The sequence below is a fragment of the Trichechus manatus genome, unplaced genomic scaffold, assembly GCF_000243295.1.
Source record: "Trichechus manatus latirostris isolate Lorelei unplaced genomic scaffold, TriManLat1.0 scaffold00178, whole genome shotgun sequence".
Taxonomy (NCBI): domain Eukaryota; kingdom Metazoa; phylum Chordata; class Mammalia; order Sirenia; family Trichechidae; genus Trichechus; species Trichechus manatus.
In genome coordinates, this window is record NW_004444114.1 from 2,769,228 (window position 1) to 2,793,789 (window position 24,562).

Consider the following 24,562-nt stretch of genomic DNA (forward strand, 5'->3'; position numbering starts at 1 on the left):
AGATGCCACTCACCAAAGTAGGATGCAGAACATTTTCTTAATAAGCTTTGTTATGCCAATTGACCTAGATGTCCCCTGAAAGCAAGGTCCCCGGACCCCTATCCCTGCTACTCTGTCTCTCAATCTTTGTTTAACTTTTTGATGAACCATCAAACTGTTTTCCATAGCGCCTGTAACACTCTGCATTCCCACCAATAATGAATTTTTCCACATCCTTTCCAACATTTGTTACTTTTCTTTTTTAAATCTTAGCCATCCTAGTGGGAGTGAAGTGATTATTCAATTGTGGTTTTGATTTGCATCTCTCTAAAGGTTAATGACTGAGCATTTTTTTCAGGCTTACTGGCAATTTGAATATCCTCTTTGATGAAATGTCTGCTCAAGTTTCTTGTCCATTTTTCAATTGGTTTGTCTTTTTGTAAAGTTGTAGAAGTTTTATAAGTATTTTGGATATTAGACCCTTGTTCGCTATATGTTTCCCAAAGATATACTCCTAATCTGTAGGTTATCTCTTCATTTTTTTTGATAAAGACGCTTGATGAACAAAAGTATTTAATTTTTATGAGGTCCCATTTGCTACAATATCTGACAATTCATTGTTAAAAACTAGGGCCCACAACTATATCCCTATGTTTTCTTCTAAGAATATTATGGTTTTAGTTTTCACATTAGGGTCCTTGATCTATTTTGAATTGGTTTTTGTGTATGGTATGTGGCATGGATCCTGTCTCATTCTTCTGCATGTGGAAATCCAATTTTCCAAGCACCGTTTATTAAAGAGACTCTTCCTTCCCCACTGAATGGACTTAGTATCCCTGTTGAAAATCAGTTGACCATAGATGTATGGTTTTATTTCTGGACTCTCAATTCTATTTCATTGGTCCATGTGTCTACTGGTACACTAGTACCAGATTGTTTTGATTACTGTAGCTACACAGTATGTTTTGAAATTAGGAAAGTGCGAGTCTTATTTTGTTCTTCTTCAAAACTGTTTTGGCTATTCAGTCCACCCCACTTCTTGTTAACTCATTTCTTACTAATATGATGCATTTTGTATAAGCTAGTACAAGCATCTCTCTCACCGTTTATGACAAGTAGTTTACTACTATTTTAAAACATTAGGGGACTATAAGTTTTGTTATCACTAACAAGGAAATGTCTTTGTTAACTAATTCCTGCCAGGAAAAAAAAAAAGGTTACAAATTGTATACTCTGCAACCAAATATATTACTTTTTGTAGGTTGTTCCTAAACTCTTAAATAGTTTATAAATAATGCTCCTACTCAACAAGTTCCTTCATTTCATTGTCTCATTATATATTTGGCAAGTAGTTTATCTTCAAAGATAAACCAGGAAGTCACACTGCTCAAAGCTAGACTGAGTGCTCTGAGCACTCAGTGAAAATATCTGGTTATATATGCTTGAAAATCATCTACTAAATTTACTGCAAACATAACATAAGATACAATAGAACTGTGGGTTATATGTTAACCATTGCTCTGCATATTGGATTAAAAACTATTTACTAGGGTGAAATTTTTTATTAGGCACATGTATGGCTTATCTATAAAGCGGGATGGACTCTGAGGCTGGTGTCCTTATTTGGCTTCTCAGTTTTCAAAAGCAGTCAATTCAATCTCAAGCTTTGCATTGTGTTAAAGTACAAGTATGTACCTCAAATAAAGAGAACAGTTTTACTCCTGGAACATGTCAGTCAGTGCTTCTGAATATTTAACAAAGCTCATCTGAGAAAAAGAAAGACATTTAAGAACAACTGACTGATGAACATACAATCCACTTTCCAGATTCTGTAAAATATTTGTTGAGATCAAGTCAGATCAGCAGAGATCTGGGTTCTGTGAATCACAGCATATTGGGCCTGTCTCGCTCCACAGAATTATTTCTTCTACGAACAGTGCTCAGTGTAACACCATCAGCCTGCACTGACAGCTGTTATAGGAAATTGTTGTTGTTAGGCGCTGTCAAGTCGTTTCTGACTCATGGCGACCCCATGTACAACAATGAAATGTTGCCCAGTCCTGCACCATCCTCACAGTCGTTGCTATGTTTGAGTCCAATGTTGCAGCCGCTGTGTCAATCTATCTCGTTGAGGGTCTTCCTTTTTCTTTGCTCACCTTCTAATTTACCAAGCAAGATATCATTCTCTAGGGACTGGCCTCTCCTGACAACCTGTCCAAAGTTTTAAGTGAGACGAAGTCCTGCCATTCTCGCTTCTAAGGAGTACTCTGGCTGTGCTTCTAGGACAGATATGTTCGTTTTTCCAGCAGTCCATCGCATATTCAGTATTCTTTATCAGTACCATAATTCAAATGCATCAATTATTTTAATAGGAGTTATCAAACAAAAAAAAAAATCCAAACTTGTTGCTGTCGAGTTGATTCCGACTAATAGAGACCCTACAAGATAGAGTAGAACTGCCCCATAAGGTTTCCAAGGCTGTAATCTTTAAGGAAGCAGACAGACTGCCATATCTTTCTCCTGTGGAGCAGCTGGTTGGTTCGAACCACTGACCTTTTGTTTAGCAGTAGAGCCCTTAACCACTGCACAACCAGGGCTCCTTAACAGGAAATAGCTCTATGAAATTCCCTCTTTCTCTTCCTGAAAATTGCTGTTTGTTACATTACACAGGGATATTTTCTTATGAACTCCTTGGAGAAATTCCTATCAGGTTTTTGTAACAAGAATAGTTTTGTTTCTCCTGAGCAATAGGTTTATTTATACCATATTGCATAATGAATTGCAAAACTTTCCATTTGGTTGAAAGGCTAGAAGGCTTAGAGTCAAATTCCTAGTCTAACCAGAGGCAAGTGCATAGGTCATTGCTGGGTATTGCCCAATCTCAATGTTAGCTTATTTTTTAATGGTCTCATCTATGATTTTCATTCTTCTTTTTTCCTATTTTATAATTCAGAATATTATTTTATATTTCATGTACTGTATTTTAAAAGTCTTTTTATAAGTTTCTAAAATAAGGCCCACTATAAATAAATTAAAACTATATTCCATTGAAACGATCATTTTAAAACATTTCGTTAGCTCCTTTACCAAATCTGAATGCTGAAAGTACTCTAAGACAGTAAACAAATTCGTTCAGCACCTTGAAAAAATAAAGTTGAAAATGACCCTTGTTCTCTGCCAGATCTCCTTCCTTAAACAAGCAGGATCAGTGCAAATACTAGCGTCACTGGATACTCCTCAGCTAGACTGAAAAAGCATCGTTTTCTACCAATATGCTTGAAGTTATGTACAGACTAAACAATAAAATCTCTTACATATAACAAAGTATTCTGTTCTCAGTGTCAGCAAAGACTAATTTAACAAATTCATTAACAGAGGCTTAACACTGAAGAAGTTATTCTTGTTCCAGGTAGGACTGAGTTTCCATTTGTCTGAACTGGAACAACAGGCTTGGATAACTGCAAAGTGGAATTATGCATTCAGTTACCTCTTATAGTACTCTGTGCCCTATGAGCCCTTACTAAAAACTTGACAAATGAAGGGAGGAGAGAGAGTTTGACTGGCTGAGAGAGAAGAGCTACGGCTTGAAACTTTTTACCGTTTATCTTCTGTGAGACTTATGCCAAAAAGAAGAAACAAAATGAAAGGAAGGGTGGGGAAGAATGCCAAGAAAAAGCTCAGAGAAAAATTTAGTCAGAAAAGTGAAAGAAATGGCAAATTTCTACAGGCACAATCTAACAGATTTAGTTTCAAAATAAAATGCTCACTGCTTGTTTCCCTTTGTTATTTAGGTCTCACAATGATAGAAATTAACTTCATCACATAGATGAAGAAATATCAGAGCAGTCAGACAACTTTCCTAAGATCATGGTCGATCAACTGTAAAGGTGGAAACCTCCAAGGCCAAGTCAGTACAGATTAAGAATTTTATTCTACCAGCAAGTGCAAAGGGCCTGATGAAAGGTCTAGAGTGTTCAAAAAACAGCAAGAAGGCACGCGTCTGGAGTTGAGGAAACATGAGGGAAATCAGTAATAAGGTCAGACATAATGAGGAGAGGGGATGGGGTACAGCTAACTGTGTAGGGACATTAGGCCATTGTAAGGATTCTGATTTCCACCGACAGTGGATCATTTGAGCTTTGATGTGATTTATGTTTTATTAGGATTACTCTAGCGAAAACCAAAAAAACCAAACCCACTGCCTTCGAGTCAATTCCGACTTACAGGGACCCTGTAGGACAGAGTAGAACTGTCCCCACAGGGTTTCCAAGGCTGTAAATCTTTATGGAAGCAGACTGCTACATCTTTCTCCCCCAGAGCAGTTGGTGGGTATGAACCACCAACCTTTTGGTTAGCAGCTGAGCACTTAACCACTGTGCCCTTAGATTTGCAAGGAATTGTATTTTGACAATAACCTGAATGAGCTGGGAAGAGAACCCTCATCTCCAGATGAGAACTGTAGCTTAGTATAGTCACTCAGCTCTCTTTTGATTATTGTTTGCATGGTATATCTTTTTCATGCTCTTACTTTCAACCTATTTGTGTCTTGGAGTCTAAAGTGTGTCTCTTGCAAACAGCATATTGTTACATCTTTTTTTTAACCCATTCTAAAAACCTCTGCCTTTTAATTGGAGTGTTTAATCCATTTACATTTAAGTGAAAGAGGAATCAAGGTCATTAAGCTAATACTGAGGATGGGAAAGGAGGTACTGGAGTTTAAAGAGAAAGAAGATATGAAATGGCTTTCTGGGAGAGCGGAAAAGTAAAAATACTAAAGAAACATAGCAGACTTCTAGCACTACTAAGAACACACCTGAGACTAACAGTTATGAATTTAAAGTGAGACTGCTTGGTATGGTTGTGGGTTTCCCTGCAGCCACATTCACCTATCCAGCTGTAGCTGATTTTATCAATGCTGGTGGCTTGTTCAAGTGACTCAGATGACGTCAGAGATGGACAAAAGAACTGCAGATGTATGCAAGGGATTGATTAAAATGATTATGAAATTCAGACCCAATAACAAGGAATGGAAGCACATTAGGACTTGATGAATAGTGAAAAAGTATCTGGACCCATAAATTAGAGGTTTCCGGGGAGGGGATGTTACAGGATTATTGCAGTTGGGGTGTTAGAGAAATTGGAAATACAGTTGGTGGTTCTTGAAGTACAGTGGCATACTTGGAATTGATATTATAGAAGGACTGTATATAACCTACAAGGTCTAGGTTATGACTAAAGCAATGGTTAAGTACTCAGCTGCTAACCAAAAGGCTGGAATTTGGAAACCACCAGCTGCTCCATGGAAGAAAAGACCTGGCAATCTGCTCCTGTAAAGATTTCAGCCTAGGAAACCCTATGGGGCAGGTCCACTCTGTCCTCTAGAGTCACTATGAATTGAAATAGACCCGACAGCACCCCACAACAATAATAAAGGATATGACTGTGAAAACTGGTGACTGAAGTTGGGCAGAGCGATAACTTAAGTAGAGGCTGTCAGGGAATTGAGAGCTCAGGACATTGGAATGATCAGCTATGTAGATACTGAAATCACTAAAATGGCCTCCCATTTAAAACATCCCCCCAACCGAGGTCTATTAATTTTTAAACTTTACAACTGTGACAATTTAAAACCCTATAGATACTCCATGATTTTTCCTAAGTACTCATGATTCAGGACTCCTTACTATAAATGTCTTTCTCTTTTATATTACTATAACTGTACAGTGTACCTGTCTTATGACATTTATATTATTATGTACTGTTATCTGTGCCAGGGCCTTAGTTCTCTATCAGATTTTAATCTCTATATAGCCATAGTGCTAGTATGGAGATTTGCACATAAGTTCTCAGTGGATATTTTTTGTACAAAAATATTGATTTGATAAGTAGACTACCAGACCTTGTTGCCTGCCATTCCTTTCAAACAAAAGAAATTGGCTTGTTGAAGTCAAATAATCTTCCCACTCCTCCTTGCCTCAAGAACCCCTGGATGCATCTCTATTAGACTTACCACATTAACATGGTTGCTGATTTGCTTGTCTGCAATTTCTAGTAGAATGCTGTTCTTAAGGGAAGGGACTTTATCTTTGTTTTCTGTACCACTGACGCCCAAAGGAGGTGGCACACAAAACACTCAATGAATGTTTGTGTACAGAATGAATAAATTCCTTTATTAGATGAGAAACTGGAAAAAATTAACTCTAGGTCATTTTCTAGGAGGAGGTAAGAACTTTAACTGTTCAAACGATCCACTATATACTTCATTCTTTCTTATTTATATACTCAAACATTATGAAGATAAATACATTGCCACACTCTTAAATTAGCACAAGTTTTCTTAAACAATTTTTTCCTGATTTACTACAATAACATATACTACTGTATATACATATACTCATAACATAGTTATGTATATGCATAAACACATGCATTTTGGGTGTAATAAATCAAAGTTCAGAATGGCATATAGAAAAAAATAAATATCACATCAAACCAAATTATCCAGAGATTATATAATGTATTTTTTGGGTACAGTTTCTTTTAGTTTGTTTTCTACAGTACAGTGGTTGTACTATTTACTATTGTACTCTCAGGGTATGAAACAGGGTCTGTGACCTAGTAGGATCCTCAATAAATATTTAATGAATAAATGAATGTGTTTTAAAATCAAACAGACCTAAACTCCAGTCTTGGCTCTATCACGTAACCAGCTTTGTGATTTTGGGCAAAATAATCTAAATCTCAGTGAAATGAGTATAACAATATCAACTTCATGGTGTTACTGTGAGGATCCCATAAAATAAAGTCATGAAGTCCTTGGCATGATACCAAATATATTCAATAAAGAGTTGCTGCCTTTAATATTATCATGCTTAAATATATATCTTGGTATGTATTTTTACACAACACTGAAATCATACTTTAGAGTTTCATATTTCTTTTCTTCATCTTACTATAGTATTATAAACATTTTCTTATGTAGTAGTAAAAACAAGAATAAAATTTAAAGTTACACGGACCTGGGCTCCAACTCAGGTTTTATCATTTACTATCTATACGATTTCAGGCAAAGATTTAACTTCTCTCTGCCTCAATTTCCTCAACTATGTGAAATGGAAGTAATAATAGTAACTGTCTCATAGGCTTACCATGAGAATTACATGAGAATACAGGTAAAATTCTTAGCACAACCTTTGGCATATGCTAAGGACACATTAAACATTATTATCATCTGAAAGCATCATTTTAGCAGCACCATAATAGTACATTATATAAATGCTGAACATTTGTTCTTTCCAATTTTTCACTATATTTTGCAAATAAATTCATATTATAGCTTTAACACATTCTTTTTTCATAAACCTTTGTCTGTGTCTTTGACTGTCCCTTAAATTCAGGGTCTAACACATTAAGCCAAAAAAACCTTTTATCTTCAAGTAAAATCTTAACCAGAATGGAAAATAAGTAAAATCTACTAATGAGGAAGTGCTTAGAGATTGAGGTGGATAATGAGATAGCCAAAAAACCTGTTTGCATCTCCTTGGGGCAACCTAAAAGGGCTCCCATTAGGAGAAAAGTCTGAAAATAACTGGGCAAAAAACAAAACAATAATATGGTACAATTTTCTCTCTCACTGAAATGAACAATGGTTTGAATGTCACTGCTTGATGTTATACTGTAGGCAAAAGAGAACAACAGTCATGAGGATATTGTAAGCATTCCATATCTAAGAAGAAATTCAAATACCATAAATTCCTTACTTCTGTCACAAAGATGCTAAGAAGCTAAAGTTGAATGGTTCAGGTAATTAAATATAACACAAACGGTCAATAGGTTTTAATGCTGTTAGATACAACAGTCAAGAAATAAGCTATAGAGTTTTCATAAAGCCCAATTCTACCAGAGAAATGAAAACATCGTTTGGACTACATTAGTCTGATTTTCTATGCTTTCCATATTACATTAGCCCTCCAACAGTCAATCTATTCACGAGTGTAAGAGTTGAAGAAATGGTACTGCTATAATAATTGGGTTGGAAATGTTCCATAGAAAATTTAATCAAAGCTTCAGTAGAATTTCCTAAAATGTAACTCCTTATCCATGTGTAAAGGGCAACTAACTAGTCAAAATAATGTCTAGGTAATATAAATTAGGCAAAACATCCACAAACTTTTCACTTTTCAAGATTCAAATAAACCGGAAAATTTTAAACACTGGCTCCAAATACAATTTTCTATGGAATTTTAAGCTAAAGGTGTTTTATAAAGACAATCAGTTCAGTACTAACATTCAGTACTTCGGGTTGCTGAGGTTTTCCCAAAAACAATTAAAACACAAAATTTGCCTTAGCTTACCTTTATTTTTTCTTAAATTTTTTTTTTATTTAAAATATTTAGAAAGTAAATATGTGGAAAACAAACATGTTACAAAATAAATCTTAAACTTTTGAGAATTTGCTAAGCTATAACACTCTGTATTGAAAGAATCGAGCCTGCAACTGCAGCATGTTTTTGAAACAGGTGTCCAAGAGAATGTCGCTTAATCAAACGCTTCCTTGCTTTGGTATATAATACCAACACTGAGGCCAAGAACCAGAATTATGCTTTGACTAGATCTCTAAACTGACCACCATGTATTATTCAAGCTGCTTTATTTAGCATTTGAGCACCAGGCAAATGTGCTATGTTAATTACTGTTATATGATCTTGACATGAACTAATCCCTGTTCCTATTAACCTCCCTAGTAAATGAAGCTTTAATGCTTAATTGATAACAAGTGCTAGGATAATCCAGAGCAATATAAAAACTTAACAAATGAAGGAGCAGTAAGTGACGGCCATTCATGTTATTAACATAACGTGTATTTATTTCATATGGCAGGACAATTATGCATTAAAATTTTATCGTGGCCTAGCATTATGTTTGAAATCAAGGCAGACAGGGGTGAGGAATGTAATTTCTATTTTGATCTTTACATTTTCTCCATCCTAAGTAAATGTTTTAGTATGCTAGTAGTGATGAGTAGAGATCACAGAATTTGATAATCAGGAATGTAATTCCTATTTTGATCTTTACATTTTCTCCATCCTAAGTAAGTTTTTTAGTAGTGATGAGTAGAGATCACAGACTCTGATAATCAGACAACATAGGCTCAGCAACTGATGTGGTTTGAGACTTTGTTACTTCATCCAATAATCACTTGCTTAAAACACCACCCAAATATCATCAGTGACTTCTCTCCTCATAAAGGGTATTTTTAACCAGAATATAGATAGTATCCCTGAACACAAGCCTAGGTAACCAAAGCACCATAAATTATAGAAATAATGTTGCTAATCAGATCTTATTTTTATTGCATTCATATTTAATCTAAAAATATAACAATACAGGCAAAAATTAAAAAACATTGTTTTATTAATTGAGATAAAGCAGCATCACACTAAATTTTATAATAGTCTTAATATTTCTATGAGGCCATAACCCTTTAGTAGTACTTTTAGGAAAATGACTGTACAAAATTGGCATTAGGGCCTGAGTGATGAGTGGACCTACAGTTATGCGTGATTTATTGAGAGTAGAAATAGCTGCAATCATTTGAAATGGCAAAAGATGATAAGAATTAAAATTGAGAACAAGTATATCCTGGGCACAATGACATAACAATTCCATTTCTAGTAATCTGTCCTAAGGAATGACCTACAAATCATTGTCTGTCATATTTAAAAATTGGAAACAATCTCAATTTTCATGATTAGAATACTTATTAAATAACTTATAGTACATTCCTATAATGTTATACTATGTAGTCATGAAAAACATAAATTGGATCCATATTTACTAGTAGAAAGATAGCCTCACGGTATTATTAAGTGAAAACTGACAGGTTACAAAACACTGTGAATATTATGATTCCATTTGTGTAAAACTAGATCTGTCCTTAGTTGTGTGTGTTCATAAAAGTATGAACTAAGAATACTAATAGCAGTTATCTTGGAAGGTAGGATTACATATAAACTTCGTTTTTTTGCTCTTTTTATATATTTTTAAACTGTTACAATGAGCATGGACTACCTTTAAAATAAAAAAGGTATTCTATTTTTAATTACTTACTATGTGCTGTGTTCTTGACATATTATTTAATTAATAGTAGGTGTAGGAGACGAATATGTATATTTGGCTCTTAAATAAAGAATTGAGGCTTCCTGATCTCCATGTAAGTATTACTTAGAAACACTACCCTAAGCAATACTTATATAATTGTTATGTTTTTAGGCGCGGTCGAGTCAGTTCCAACTCATAGCCACCCTATATACAACAGAATGAAACACGGCCCAGTCCTGCCTCACAATCCTTGCTATGTTTGAGCCCATTATTGACACAGCCCACTATGTCAATTCATCTCACTGAAGATCTTCCTTTTTCACTGACCCTCCACTTTACCAAGCATAATGGACTTCGGGGACTGGTCCCTCCAGATAACAACATGTCCAAAGTACATGAGACAATGTTTGTCCTTGCTTCTAAGGAGCATTCTGGCTATACTTCTTCCAAGACAGGTTTGTTCGTTTTTCTGGCAGTCCACGGTATATTCAATATTCTTTGCCAACACCATAATTCAAATGCATTAATTCTTCTTTGGTCTTCCTGATTCACTGTTCGGCTTTCGCATGCATATGAGGCGACTGAGAATACTATGGCTTGGGTCAGCACACCTTAGTCATCAAAGTGACATCTTTGATTTTAACACTTTAAAGAGGCCTTTGCAGCAGATTTGCGTGATGCAATAGGTCCATTTGATTTCCTGACTGCTGCTTCCAGAGGACGGGAAAATGCAATTCTTAACTTTAGTCAACCTTAAAGTAGCCACTGTTTCAATTATTTCAAAACAGGATAAATAAAAAACAGAAGAGAGCTTGAGTAATCATTTCAAATGATTTGTTACTGCCAGACGGCAACTCATCACAAACAGGCAACAGGACTTTTTGGTGGGATCCTTGCAATCAACATTTATATCTATACCTCATAATATTTTAAAAAGCCACTTACTAAGAAATAGGAGCCCTGGTGGTGTAGCAGTTAAGCGCTTGGGCTGCTAACTGAAAGGTCGGCGATTCGAACCCACCAGCCACTCCATGGGAAAAAGATGTGGCAGTCTGCTTCTGTAAAGTCTGCCCCATAGCCTCATAAATCCTATGAGACAGTTCTACTTTGGCCTATAGGGTCACTGTAAGTTGGAGTCGATTCAATGGCAACGGGTTTTTTATTAAGAAACACTCAGAGATTTAATAAATGCTACTGAAGTATACTAACTTCAGATCTTTGGGCCTTTTACCTTCTTGGAATTTAAGAGACAATAAAATAGACCAACAAAAATATTTTAATGAAGCAGGTTATGACTTAATCTAACATTTAAAACATTTATTCAAGGATCTGAAGGTAGTTATATACCTTTTCAGAGCTTACCAGTTGCTATCGAGTCAATTCCAACTGATAGTAACCCAATGTGTGTCACAGTAGAACTGTACTCCATAGGGTTTTCAATGGCTTTTCTTTCAAGGTGTCTCTGGGTGGATTTGAACTTCTAAATCTTTCAGTTAGCAGTCAAGCGTGTTAACCATCTGCACCACTCAGGTATTTGAAAATCCAATCTTCTTTTCTCTAGGGCTGTCTTAGTTAGCTAGTGCTGCTATAACAGAATTACCTCAAGTGGATGGCTTTAACAAACAGAAATGTATTCTCTCACAGTCTAGAACGCTAGAAGTCTGAATTCAGGCTACCAGCTTCAGGAGAAGGCTTTCTCACTCTGTTGGCTGTGTGAAAAGGTCCTTGTCATCAATCTTTCCCTGGTCTAGGAGCTTCTCACTGTAGGGACCCCAGGTCCAAAGGACACCCTCCCCTCCTGGTTCTTGCTTGGTGGTAATGAAGACCCTCTTTTCTCTGCTCACGTCTCTCTTTTATATCTCAAAAGAGACTGATTCAAGATACAACCTAATCCTGTAGATTGAATCCTGCCTCATTAACATGACTGCCTCTAATCCTGCTTCATTAACATCAAAGAAGTAGGATTTACAACACATAGGAAAATCACATCAGATCACAAAATGGTGGACAACCACACAGTACTGGGAATCATGACCTAGCCAAGTTGCTAGACATTTTTGGGGGACACACTTCAATCCATACATAACAGGGCTTAAAGTTCCTTATTTTATGTCACTAGTTATTTTTCATCTAAGTCAAGTCCTCACACTTCTACAATTTGCAAAATAACAAAGTTGGGATAAATGATCTTCAAGGTCCTTTCAAATTTTAAATAAATTCTATCAGTACATATTTATATTTAAACCAAACCCAACCCACTGCCCTTGAGTTGATTCCAACTCATACTTAGCCTATAGGACAGAGTAGAACTGCCCCATAGAGTTTCCAAGGAACAGCTGGTGGATTCGAACTGCCAACCTTTTGGTTAGCAGCCAAGCTCTTAACTACTCTGCCACCAGCACTCCATATTCACATGTACACACTTCAAATAATATCACATAGAAATACTGCAAGAATATTTTCACTAATAAAGTTCCAAATCTTTCAGAATATAAAAAAGTCAACATTGGTATTACTTTCAAGAAAATTTCAAAAAATAACCCACCTGATGACCTGGTTACAGTGGGCACACATTGGAGTTCGTTTCCCTGCTGGAATGTGCTCAGCTCTCTGCACAAAAGTATCCTGGTCACTTGGCTGGGGTTGCCCCACAGCTGAGTTGGCTGGTGCCACTGCTCCTGGGGAAGTCGCACTGTTTGAGATTCTTCCAGTGGAAGGTGCTAGGAGTTAAAACACAGAGGAATCAGAAGAATAAGCCAAATATAATTTTTTCTAATAATCAAATAATAATTTTTTCCTAATAATTATTAATTCACTTGCTCATATTTGTGGCAGCCATATGTATCAAATACTGGGCTGTGGCTACAGAGATAACTAGAAAAGAACATCAAGGATTATAACACAGTGAAAAGAATTATGACAGATGTATACATACGTGTTGTAAGAAAACAGGAAGTTAACTCTGCTTCCGAGAGGAGATTGGTTAAGGTGAATATTAAAGTATTTCTAGTCATCTAGACAGCTCTGCTAAGCATTAATGTGAGTTATAACTCCAAATATATCATAGGCACATTAAAAATCTCAATGTGTTGAAAAAAAAAACAAAAGTGAACTTACTGTATTCTTCCTCTTCCTGTATTCGCTCAGTAGGCTGTGCAACAGATCACCCACTCATATAAGGTAGCTACCTGAGTATTGGAGCCCTGATGGCACAGTGGTTAAGCATTAGGTTGCTAACCAAAAGGGTGGCAGTTCAATCTACTAGCCACTCCTTGGAAACCCTATGGGGCGTTCTACTCTGTCCTATAGGGTTGCTATGAGTTGACAGCAATGGGTGGGTAGGTAAGTACCTGAGTATCATCTATGATCCTTCCTCTCCCTCATCACCCTCTTTGGTTACTAACAGGTCCCACTGATTTCACATCACAAATGGTTCTTGAATTTTTTCACTCCTACTAATATGGCCTTGTTCAGGTTCTCATTGTCTCCCACCTGTACTAGCCGCCCAAATGTCTTGTCCCCCTTAAAAGCATCTTCCCCACAGCCACAGCCAATCACAACTCTGACTGAATCACGACTCTGCTTAAAGCATTTCAAGGACCTCCCTTTTCTCTGGCCACTAAATGTAGTCCATGCTTCTAAGCACAGCACACAAGTCCCTCCAATTGTCTCTGCCTGCCCCCACAACCTTGTCTTTCACCACTCTCTGCTTTCACTTTATGCCACACAACACCAAACTGCTTCATTTTTTCTTGTGAATGGGTCTATGCATAGGCTGCCTTCACTATTAGTAATGCCATTTTCTACCCCTTCTATTTACCTGATAACCACTACTTATTATTTAAGATTCAGCCCAGAAGTCGCCTCCTCCAAAAATCCTCCCTGAACTCCCTCTCTTCACGGCCACCTCCTCGTAAGCCGGATTAAGTGTTTCTCTTCTATGTTCCCATAATTTTCTGTGAATGTCTTTATTATTGCTTCTACTACATATTTCTGCGTCTTTTCTTCTCCAACTAGACTGTCATCTCCCTGAGGACAGAAACTATGACTTATTCATCACCCTAGCAATGAATATACTGTCTGGAATGAATAAATGATGAATGAATAAACTGGAATCAATCAATAACTGAATGAATATGAAAACTGTGTGAGTGATTCAGACCAAGAGAAGGCCTGTTTCTTACACACAGGAAGTTAAAATCTAATGGTAGAGAAAGGGCATACATTAAAAACAGTTTAAAAAGGAAAAACTTTTAAGAAAAGCATACAAATAACACAAATTAACAGAGTATATATATATATATATATGAATAAATGTGTTGATAGTTTCCATATTAAAGGTATGGTTAGAATTGGATAAGATTAATTAGGATAATTGAAAAGACAATTCTCCTGCACTAGAATAAAGTCTGTTTGCAATGGTGTACAATCTAGAAACCCCTAGCATTTATAAACAGCTCCTGAAGTGCTCTGACTGGCACTCCATCTGTGAAGTGGCACTTTACAGGCCAGGGAGCTCTATTACTGTCCATGTTTCAAGTGCATCAACTGGACTAGGAACATGTTTCCATTTTCTGAGACTTATGCTTTCTGTTATAGAAATGGGACTGAAAAATATGTACTATTTACTATGTACACTCTTGTCCTTGTCACCTCCTTTACTCACACAGCACAACTCTTAGCACTGTGAGTCCTCAATTTCTACATTTAGACAAGATTTCTCTTGGAGCACCAGATATGCATTTCCAAGGACATTTTCAATGCTAAATCCTGCTTTTGCGTTTAAACTTAAGACATCTAAAATAGAATTCCTCTCTTGCACACATTACCAGCCCTTCCTAAGAGCTCCTTTGTGTTTGAATTCTCTCACTTACCCAGGCATGGTACTCTGCCTCCCATGTCCTGATGGACAGTCCCCAGGCCCTAACAATTGTTTCACAGCAAATGTTTCTCAGGGCTTTCTCTTCTTCCTAATACAAACCCATCCTCTATCAATTGAGGTCTGGTCTTAAATTCCTCAAGCCTGGTCTATTATAATAGCCTCTTAACCAGTCTCTCTGCTGCCAGTCTCTTCTTTAACCTACTCTGCTATGCTATTTTTCCAAAAACGCTTACTCTGATCATATTTTCCTACTTATAAAGCTTCTATAATCCTGAATGCAAGCTACATGCACTTCTGACAGTCCAGTCTCTCAGTGAACTCACTCCAATCTTCTTTACAACCTAGTCTTTCATGATCCCTTACACCACTTCATCATCATCATGCCAGATTGTACTTATTTAACACTTACCTTATATGAAATGATTAGTTACTATATGAGAGCACTATCCTCAAATTCTTAAATAACCCAGTGTTTAGTTACAATTAGTACGTCTTTTTTATTTTATGAGGAATCTGAGGCAAAGACAGGTAAAGAAACCTCCTCAAGGCCTGAACCCAGGCAGTCAGACTCTAAAGTCTGTACCCTTAAACACTATGCTAAAGTCTACTCACTGTCCTTTGAACACGCCATATCAGTTCCTACTTCTATGACCTTCAACCAATTAAACGGTTGTCTCCAATGCTATTCAGTGTTCCCGTTTCTCAAGGCTCAGACAAGTTTCATTTTCTTCTCCAAAGTTTTCCCTGACCATCCCAACCTGAAGTGTTCTCTTGCTCCTTTTAACATCTATAAATCCCCTGCCTGTATAGTTTATTTGCAATTTATCAATGTCCTGTAATATATTTTTCTCCTTTTGTCAATTATAAACTCTAAAAGAATGGGGACAAACTATGTACTTCTTTGTATCTACTACCAAAAAACTAACCTACAAATAGGAGAAAAACTAATATTTGATCAATTAAAAAAAAAAGGGAAGATTCCAAGTCACTTCAGTTTGCCTTTTTAGAGAAGACTGTGCTATTGTTAGCTCCCATTGAGTTGGCCCTCGACTCAGTGACCTCATGCACAACAGAACAAAATGCTGCCTGGTCATGTGCCACCCCTGCATAGAGTTTTCACCGACTATCATTCAGAATTAGACAGCCAGGCCATTCTTCCTGGTATGTCTTAGTCTGGAAGCTCCGCTGAAACCTGTTCAGCATCATAACAACACAAACTTGCTACTGACAAATGGATGGCGGCAGTGCATGAGGTGCAATGGCTGGGAATCGAGGCTACGTCTCTCTCACATGAAAGGTGGAGAATTCTACCACTGAACTACCAATGACCTCAAAGAGGACTGTAGAGACAGATATTGTAATATGTAGTTTTGGTTCAGGATTTCAAATAATGGAAGTGTTACCAACTGAAAGATCTGAAAATCAGAACTCAAAGGAGTCAAACCCTTTCATCCACCATATGCCTTTATTTTATCATATTATTGAGCATAAGCCCTTAAGTACTGAGTCACCGGGACATTTTTAGCCATAAGACTGTAGTAATTCTCTATCAGTCACTGTAAAATGGGACACAGACCATCCGGCCCATGCCATAAGAAGTATACACAGAACTAACTTACTTCACATGAGAAGTCATTCTTAAACACAAAACATGTGACTGTGTCTCAAACAGATATAAAAAGGCTCTAAGCTCTACCGCTGTTCCTTTCTTGGGAAGAAAAGCCTTGCCTTCTGTTATTGCCCCATTTTAACCATTTTGGATATGACAGAAATTCTCACACGTCCGTTCTGTTGCTGTGTTGCTAGCATATTGGCCAGCACACAAAGCTACAGAAGCCCTGTTAATTACTAAGTCCTGAACATTTCCAAGACACAGTTATTTCCCATATGAATAAAGTGACATTTCATTTCTTCAGATTGAATTTCTCACAACTCTAACACAGGAATGGGCAATCTTTCAGCAGTCAAACGCCAACCCACTGGCCTGTGCTCACCTGACTTACTGAGGAGATGGGAGTTGTAAGAAGGTGAGGTCTCAGGAGAGGAGAACTACCACAAAATGAGCCCTGCTTACTTTATAGTTTTTTTAGAGAACTGTACTACCATACAGAGAAAAACAGTCATCCTCAGGTAGCACAGTGACCAAAACACTAAAATTTATTGAACCTATCATAAAAATCACTCACTTTTATGTAGAAAACAATATATATCTTTAAGAGATAGAGGCTTAAAAATGACAATCTACTTACAATCTATTTATTTGTAATAAAGAGTATTTTTAAGTTTTAGTAAGATCTTAAGTAGGAATATTACAGTAGCCCCATTTCATAATCTAAGCACCTAAATGACACAAAAAAGTAAGCGATTTATTTTAACTGAATAATTAGCAAGTCAGTAAGCATCACAATGAGAACATTAGGAGAAAGTTAGTTCTTGACTCAAGTTCTCCTTTAAACCTTAATCTTGAGCAACTTTCATTAAACTTAGCTTCTTTTGTGGCCAGTCTCTACCCCACTGGGACCATGTTTGAAAATTATTTTAATTTTTTTTCTTTTGTATCGAATACATTTCAGCACCACAAAACTCACCAAGAAATTCAAAGCCACCAGCTATTCTCCAAACACACAGTATTGGTGACAGCCTCTTTCTTTAACTGTTAATTTAAAGCATAAGCCCTGAAGTACTGCAGGGTTCTAAATTTTAAATCTGTAGAATTACCAAGTTTATCAAACAACTTTTACACTAATGGGCCACATAACTGTATTACTAGGGGTTTATATAATACATTATAATATTGCATATGTAATATATAAATAAGTAAACATAATTAATGGGAAAACTTGGCAGCATACTATAATACTTTTCCAGTATATAAGATATAAACTTGTCAAATTAAGCAAGTAAAATTCATACATAATACATTGAGTTGCTAGTTTTTAAAATACTGTCATAGTGAAATATCTGAGAATTTTAAGGGGCAATGGTTTTTAAATATCAAACAAACCTACGAATTACTAAATATGAAATTTAAATTGTCACTACAAAGAAATAAAAAAGGATATCTCTTTTGGACTACAGACTATATAAACTGGAGATTAAAAATTTTAAATAACTGAACTACATAATATTCATTAATTTAATAGAACACCTACCTCCTTATTGGGAAAATCTTTGTGATATATCATTTGGAAAAATAAAGTAAAAATTCTTTAATCTACAAGGATTTTAATTGCAATTTTTTTCAAGCAGATGATTCGAATTTGCATTATTTATCGAACTAGTTAACACTGGTTTTAAGCAATCTAAATAACTTCCGCACTAGTCAGCCACGTAAGTGTATTAGTAGGGGTTTATGTAATATTACATTATAACATTATATATGTCATGTGTATTATACAATATTTAAGGAATTAGAAATTTTCTAATTTATTTATTGTGTGCTTTAAAAATAGCCGAGCTTACTAAAAGAGACTTGTTTATACGCTTAATAAAGCATTTTCACTAAGAAAACACAGATTAAGACTGATATAATTCCTGATAGTATGATGTGCAAGTTTTCTGAAAACAGATGCTTCCTGTCTTAGGAAGAAGTGTGGGTTATTTGATATTTTTGCTTTCTATTCCTCTTCACAAATGTCTGTTAATTCTAAACCAATACACTTAAAAAAAAAAAAAAAAAAAGCGAGGATTATAATGCACACATTAAGCACCTGGCCAGACTAGATTTGAAAAGGCATGGAATGAGTCAGTCGACTCTTTTGGTTCATAAGTGAAATTACTCAACTACCAATAAAATATTATTACTGACAGGTACTAGGTGAAAAATTACTATACTATGTCAAACTTTACTTGGAAAGTAAACAGAAGTAAACTGGGGCCAGGGGATGACAGTCTAAAGAGTGAACTTAAGTAACAAGAGGTGTTGTTAGTGTCTTTCAAGGTGTTTTACTTCTGTTAAATGCAGTGCTTTTGTACTGCTGAGTAAGTATGGTACCAAGATGAATTGCTCATGGCAATAGAAGAGAAGAGAACCTGATGGCTTCTCACTACCTCCATATTACACCCTGGTCCAAGCCACCATCATTTCTTGCCTGGATTATTGATTGCACTGACTGTCTATGTATGTTGTCACTTCTATTTTTGCCACCAACACAGAAGCCAGTAAAAACCATGTAAGATCATGTCACTCCTCTGCTCAAAATGCTCCAAGAGCTCCTTTCTAACTCATAACTAAACCCAAAAGTCCTACAGAATCTATTTCCTGCTACCTCTCTGACCTCATCTACTCCCACTCTTCCCCTTGCTCACTATATACTAGGCACACTGGTCTCCCTAATATTCATCTAAAATGGCCAGCATGCTTCTGATTCAAGACCGTTGTACTTTTTATTCCTTCTATCTGTAAAGCTTTTTCCCAGCTGTCCACATGGCTTGCTCCCTAACCTCCTTTAGTCTCTGCTTAAAAGCTATTTTATCAATGTGGCTTTCCCTGATCACCCTACATAAAACAGCAATCCCCTCCCATACAAACCTGTACTCCCTATACTCCTTAACTGCTTTTCTTTCTCTATAGCACTTATCACCATGTAACATATTTTTTCTTCTAGTTACTGTTCATTATCTGTCTCCTCCACTTATTGAGGGCAGGGACACCATCTATTTTGTTCATTGCTATATCCCTTGTACCTACAACAGTCCCTGGCATATTGCTCAACAAATATTTATTTAGAAAATGAATGACTCTAGCATCAAACTTGCTGTCTTCCTACTAAAAGGAATCAGAACTCCTTACAGAAATTGCTAATTGTAGGGTTAGAGGAAGAAATAAACAAAGAGAGTGTGGAATATTTTGTCAAACTAGAAAGCAAGGAAGCTTCATACCAGACTACTAGGTTTGTATTAAATGGACATGAAGCAGCAGATGGGAAAGGCTGAGCATTAATAAGGATAATAACTACTCTAGATTGAAATATTTCAAATATGTTTAAACTTATGAATTCATAATAATTTTGGAATTTAAAAAATGCATTGATCATCTTTAGAGGATGCTAAGGAACCAGTCATTATTTTAAAAATCAGTAAATTTTAATCAAGGGAAAGAATCAAGTTTTGACAATTATCAATGCCTAATTATCATGCTTCATCTATAACTCAACCATTCCCTCATCTCTGAACTACTATGAAGCAAATTCTCAATATATCATTTAATCCATAACATTTAAGTATGAGCTCTAAAAGAGTACTCTTTTAAAAATCATAACTATAATACCATTATCACATCTAAAACAAAATAAAACAAAAAATATTCCTTAATATCATCAAATAACCAGCAAATTTTCAATTTTTTTTTTTCTGATTACCCCCTGTATTCATTTTCTAGTTTTCTGATATAAGAAATTACTAAAAACTTAGTGGCTTAACACAACACAGATTTATTATCTTACAGTTCTTCAGGTCAGAAATCCTACATGAGCTTTAACCAAAAAATAAAAAATAAAAAAACCTGCTACCATCAAGTCAATTCCAACTCATAGCGACCCTATAGGACAGAGTAGAACTGCCCCATAGGGTTTCCAAGAAGTGGCTAGCGGATTCTAACCACCAACCTTTTGGTTAGCAGCCAAGCTCTTAACAACTGCGCCACCAGGGCTCCACCTAACACAATATTAATCAGGATCAAATAAGGTTCATACATTGAATTTGGTTGTATATTTCTTAAATCTCTTCTAATCAACAATCTCCTCCATCTCTTCACCCTCATGCATAATATACATGTAGAAGATACCAGGCATTTAGTGTGTGTCTGTGTATCAACTTTTTTTTGTAACAAAAAAGTTAAAGAGTGAATAACTAAACTGTGAAATAAAAAATTAAAGAAAATACAATAAAAATTATATTTTATATATATTACACATATATACATATAATAAGTTAAACAGTAAATAACTTTACAATAACATTATGAGGTATTAATCTCACTACTTAACGGATGAACAATACAAAGCTCAGAAAGGATAGGTAACTTGCCCAGAGAACGTGTAAACCAATGAAATAAAGTAAATATTTTTTGAACAACTACTTTGTACCAAATAATGTGCTGGGCTGTACAGCTGTGAACAAGACAGATGTGGTTTCTGTCCCATAGAGTTTACAGAAGGTTATTCACCAGTAAAAAGTTATTATTTCACTCAATAGTGAGATATGTGCTAGAATGATAGAAAGATAATGAGTTCACTTATAGATAATAATTCATTAAGTATTTATTGAGAGTCTACAATGTGGTAGGCACTACGCATGGATACAGAGTAAAGGACAAAATATACATGGTCCTTTCTGTCACAGAACTCACAGCCTGTTCTTTTTCACCTGAAGCTACCTGTAGTTCTTCTAAGTGGAGCTAGTCTATTGAACAGATGAACTCAGGAGAAAGATCTGTGCTAGAAGAACTAATTGAAGAGTCATTAGTATATTGATGACATTTGATGCAGTGGGAGTGAATGAGATTGTTCAGCAAAACTGTAGTATGAAAACAGAAAAGCTCCTAAGATAGAAAGAAAATAACAAACACTTCAGGGACAGAGAAAGGTAGAAGAAAAACCAGGAAAGTGTGGTATCATGAAAGTCAAGGGAGGAGAGTGGAGAGTTTGGGATCCCAAACCATGTCTGTCTGACTCTAAAGCCTATGCCCGTATGTGTTCATTCTTCCACCATTAAGTGCTTACTGTGTGCCAAGCTCTTCACCTGTCAATGCCCTGATCCATGATCATATGAAGGCAGATCTTGTCAAATGTGACCTAAATCTTAGAGCTAACTTTTGGATCAGTTTAGAAGGAAAGGATAATGATAATTGAGATGATCAGCTTCTGCTATTTTAATTTCCTTATTAAGCTTGTTGGGGCAAATTTATGAATAATATATGAAAAGATTATTTTTTATTTGTCCCAGTGTCCCTAACAGCTTAGCTTATTACTTTTAAGCCCTTCACATATTCTATAAAGGATTAGTTTAATTTCTGACAGAGAGAAATTTCTTTCTTTCCCTAAATATGGCTGCCCATACTTTTGAGCCATTATAATTAGTGGCTGCAAAATTCCTGAACTAAAACATGAATATAAGGCTGGATTCTTCATGTTTTGAGAAACATTTCTCTTTAAGAGAATTTATATAAATCGCTTCAGAAAGGGAAACACAATTGTAGGTCTATTACTAAGGACAAACAGGCTTGAAGTAGTTACAATGTTAAATTTATTTTGTTGTACAAACTCCATATTGTTGTAAATACATCAACTACTGATTTGCATTAAAATAGAGCAACAGAGAAAGTAAGGGAGCTAATGTAGGCATGATCATAAAACATTATTTTGATTCCTTTAAAATAATTCTAAAATATTTCTTTAAGTCAGAAGTAAGGCTGATATTGAAAATACCAACAAAGACTAACATTCCCCTAAAGAAGAAAAAAGACAAATGTTTATAGTTTCGACAAGACAGAAATCACAATGTGAGATTTTATGGTGTGAAAGACAACTGGCTCGACTGCAAGGGGTGTTCCTATGAAAAACACCGAGGCTAATGTAGTGATCGTATAAATAACCGGCCTACATCAAAGTGACAATCTGGGCCTCTTGGGGAGATAAAGTATTTTAATTCAACATCTCAGAGAATATGTTCTCAAAAGTATGGTAGAAATTCTACACATACTAAATCGGGTAGCAGTGATGGCAACACGCTTGAATATTACTGTGCACAGCAAGTGCTTTCTTCTGTCTTCCCCAACTATCTCAAACAGATGGTGGCCAAGAGAAGAAAAGAATCTGTGCATTTTGTCTGTCAAGCTTCTTATGCCGAAAGCACAAACAACAGTCTACTCCTCATAATTCAGGCATGAAATCATATCCAGCAGATATGGAAAAGGTTTAAAGTTAAGCCAAGATCTAAGATCAGAGGAAAGTACATTCTGGAGAAGTTTGTGCAAGTTTTTTAAATGTAATCAAGGGTTTTTTTATTTAGTGATTAAAAGCAAAAGTGGGCATATTAAACTATTATCATTTCTCTTAGTGGGGAGTCATGGTATGTATGCCATAAAGAATTGTAACAGGTGCACCCAAGGCTAAGTATGAAATATTTCCACAACTTCAGGAGGTCAGTTTCTTCCATTAGCAACCAGCCTTTCAACTTTGATAACCAAGATTAAATTGGATCTAGACTATCTTAATTGAAGTGAGTGTGGGACTTGGATTGGGTTCAGTTCTCTTCCTTTTAATTTGTTACATCATTCCACATCAAAATTTGGTACACATGGACTTGTCTTTTTCCTTTTTTTCCTCCCTAATAACTAACCTAACAAGGAAAACTTCCATTCGGTCTGAGTTGCAAGTAAAAGAAATCCACTCTGTACCTTGCAGATAGATATGATATCTTAAAATATCTGGCTTTGCCATCATTCAATTAAAAATCAACAAATGATTGTACTTATTATGGTATACTTAAGATTTTCTAAATAATCTCAACAACACTGTTCCAAGTTCTAATTTCATAATAGGACAAATAGTTCATGCTTTAATTGTGGGAGGCCAACGTGTTCATGCAAAAAAAAATCAATTAAAATGGAATAAAGAAGGAAATGGGAAAGAAAATGAGAAAAACTCACAGAAAATACTTTCAAAAACACAAAACAAAACTGAGGCTCAATTCATGTCCTAAAGAAGATCATTGTGTAAGCTAGTACAGATTCTGTAAGTTAAGAATTTTGTCCTTCTCTGACAGGTTTCTGCCTTACACAGCTTCCAGCTTTTGCAGGCTTTACTGTATTTAGAGATCTGACATATCTTACTTCCACAGTAACATGACATCCACATGGGTTTGCTTTCACTACTTTCCCACAAATTTCGTCTACTTATATAAGTAAAAAGGCAACCTCGTCTCAGAATAAAGGAGTAAAGTACCTTAGACTTCAGTTGCCCATATAAATAGAATTCTTATAATGTAGGCAAAAAATTGAGACAGAAAGGGAAAGAAAATTTAAGGGGATTTGCCCATGTCAAACATTATCAATAATATCTCTAATGATGAACACAAATTACTGGAATACTTCAATTGTCTAATATCTCTCTCTCAATTAAAGTCATTAAATCTTTGGAATAAATGAAACTTCATTTTCATTATCCAAGGTTATGTTTGAATTTCCTATCTTTTAAAAGCAGAGAACATTGCTCAGCTATTTTGTCCTGCAGGAAGCAGTCTAATTATTACAATGACTTAATGTTAAGACACACACTTGGGCTCCTTGTTCTGCTACTTTCTGTGTGACACCAGAAATTACATCATTCTCGGTCTTAGTTTCCTCATCTGTAAAACAGCAACAGTAAGAACGACCTATACTGTTGAGAGGGCTAAATGAGGCAGTATATGTACAGTGCTTACTTACAGTTCTTAGAATGTGTTAAGAAATGCCTCATAAATGTCAACTAATATTATTATGCTTGATATACAATCTTTGTTTAAAAATAAAGCATTCGCACATTCAACAACTATTTATAGACTACATACAATGTTTTATTTCTAGAAAATCTTCTGGTATGGAAGACTCATCCAACAATA

The 24,562-nt window shown here is 35.8% G+C and overlaps 1 protein-coding gene across 10 annotated transcripts in view; it reads right to left on the bottom strand.

Annotated features, from left to right (window-relative positions):
• The window catches only part of PDLIM5 (PDZ and LIM domain 5), a 250,920-nt gene that overhangs the window by 21,870 nt on the left and 204,488 nt on the right, over positions 1–24,562 (bottom strand). For all 10 annotated transcript variants that reach the window (XR_002825708.1, XM_023741339.1, XM_023741344.1 and 7 more), the window contains one exon: positions 12,626–12,800. Coding sequence is in view for 9 of the 10 variants with exons in the window: in XM_023741339.1 (XP_023597107.1) it covers positions 12,626–12,800 (175 nt within the window). In the remaining variant the exon portion in view is untranslated. The remainder of the gene's footprint in view (positions 1–12,625; positions 12,801–24,562) is intronic.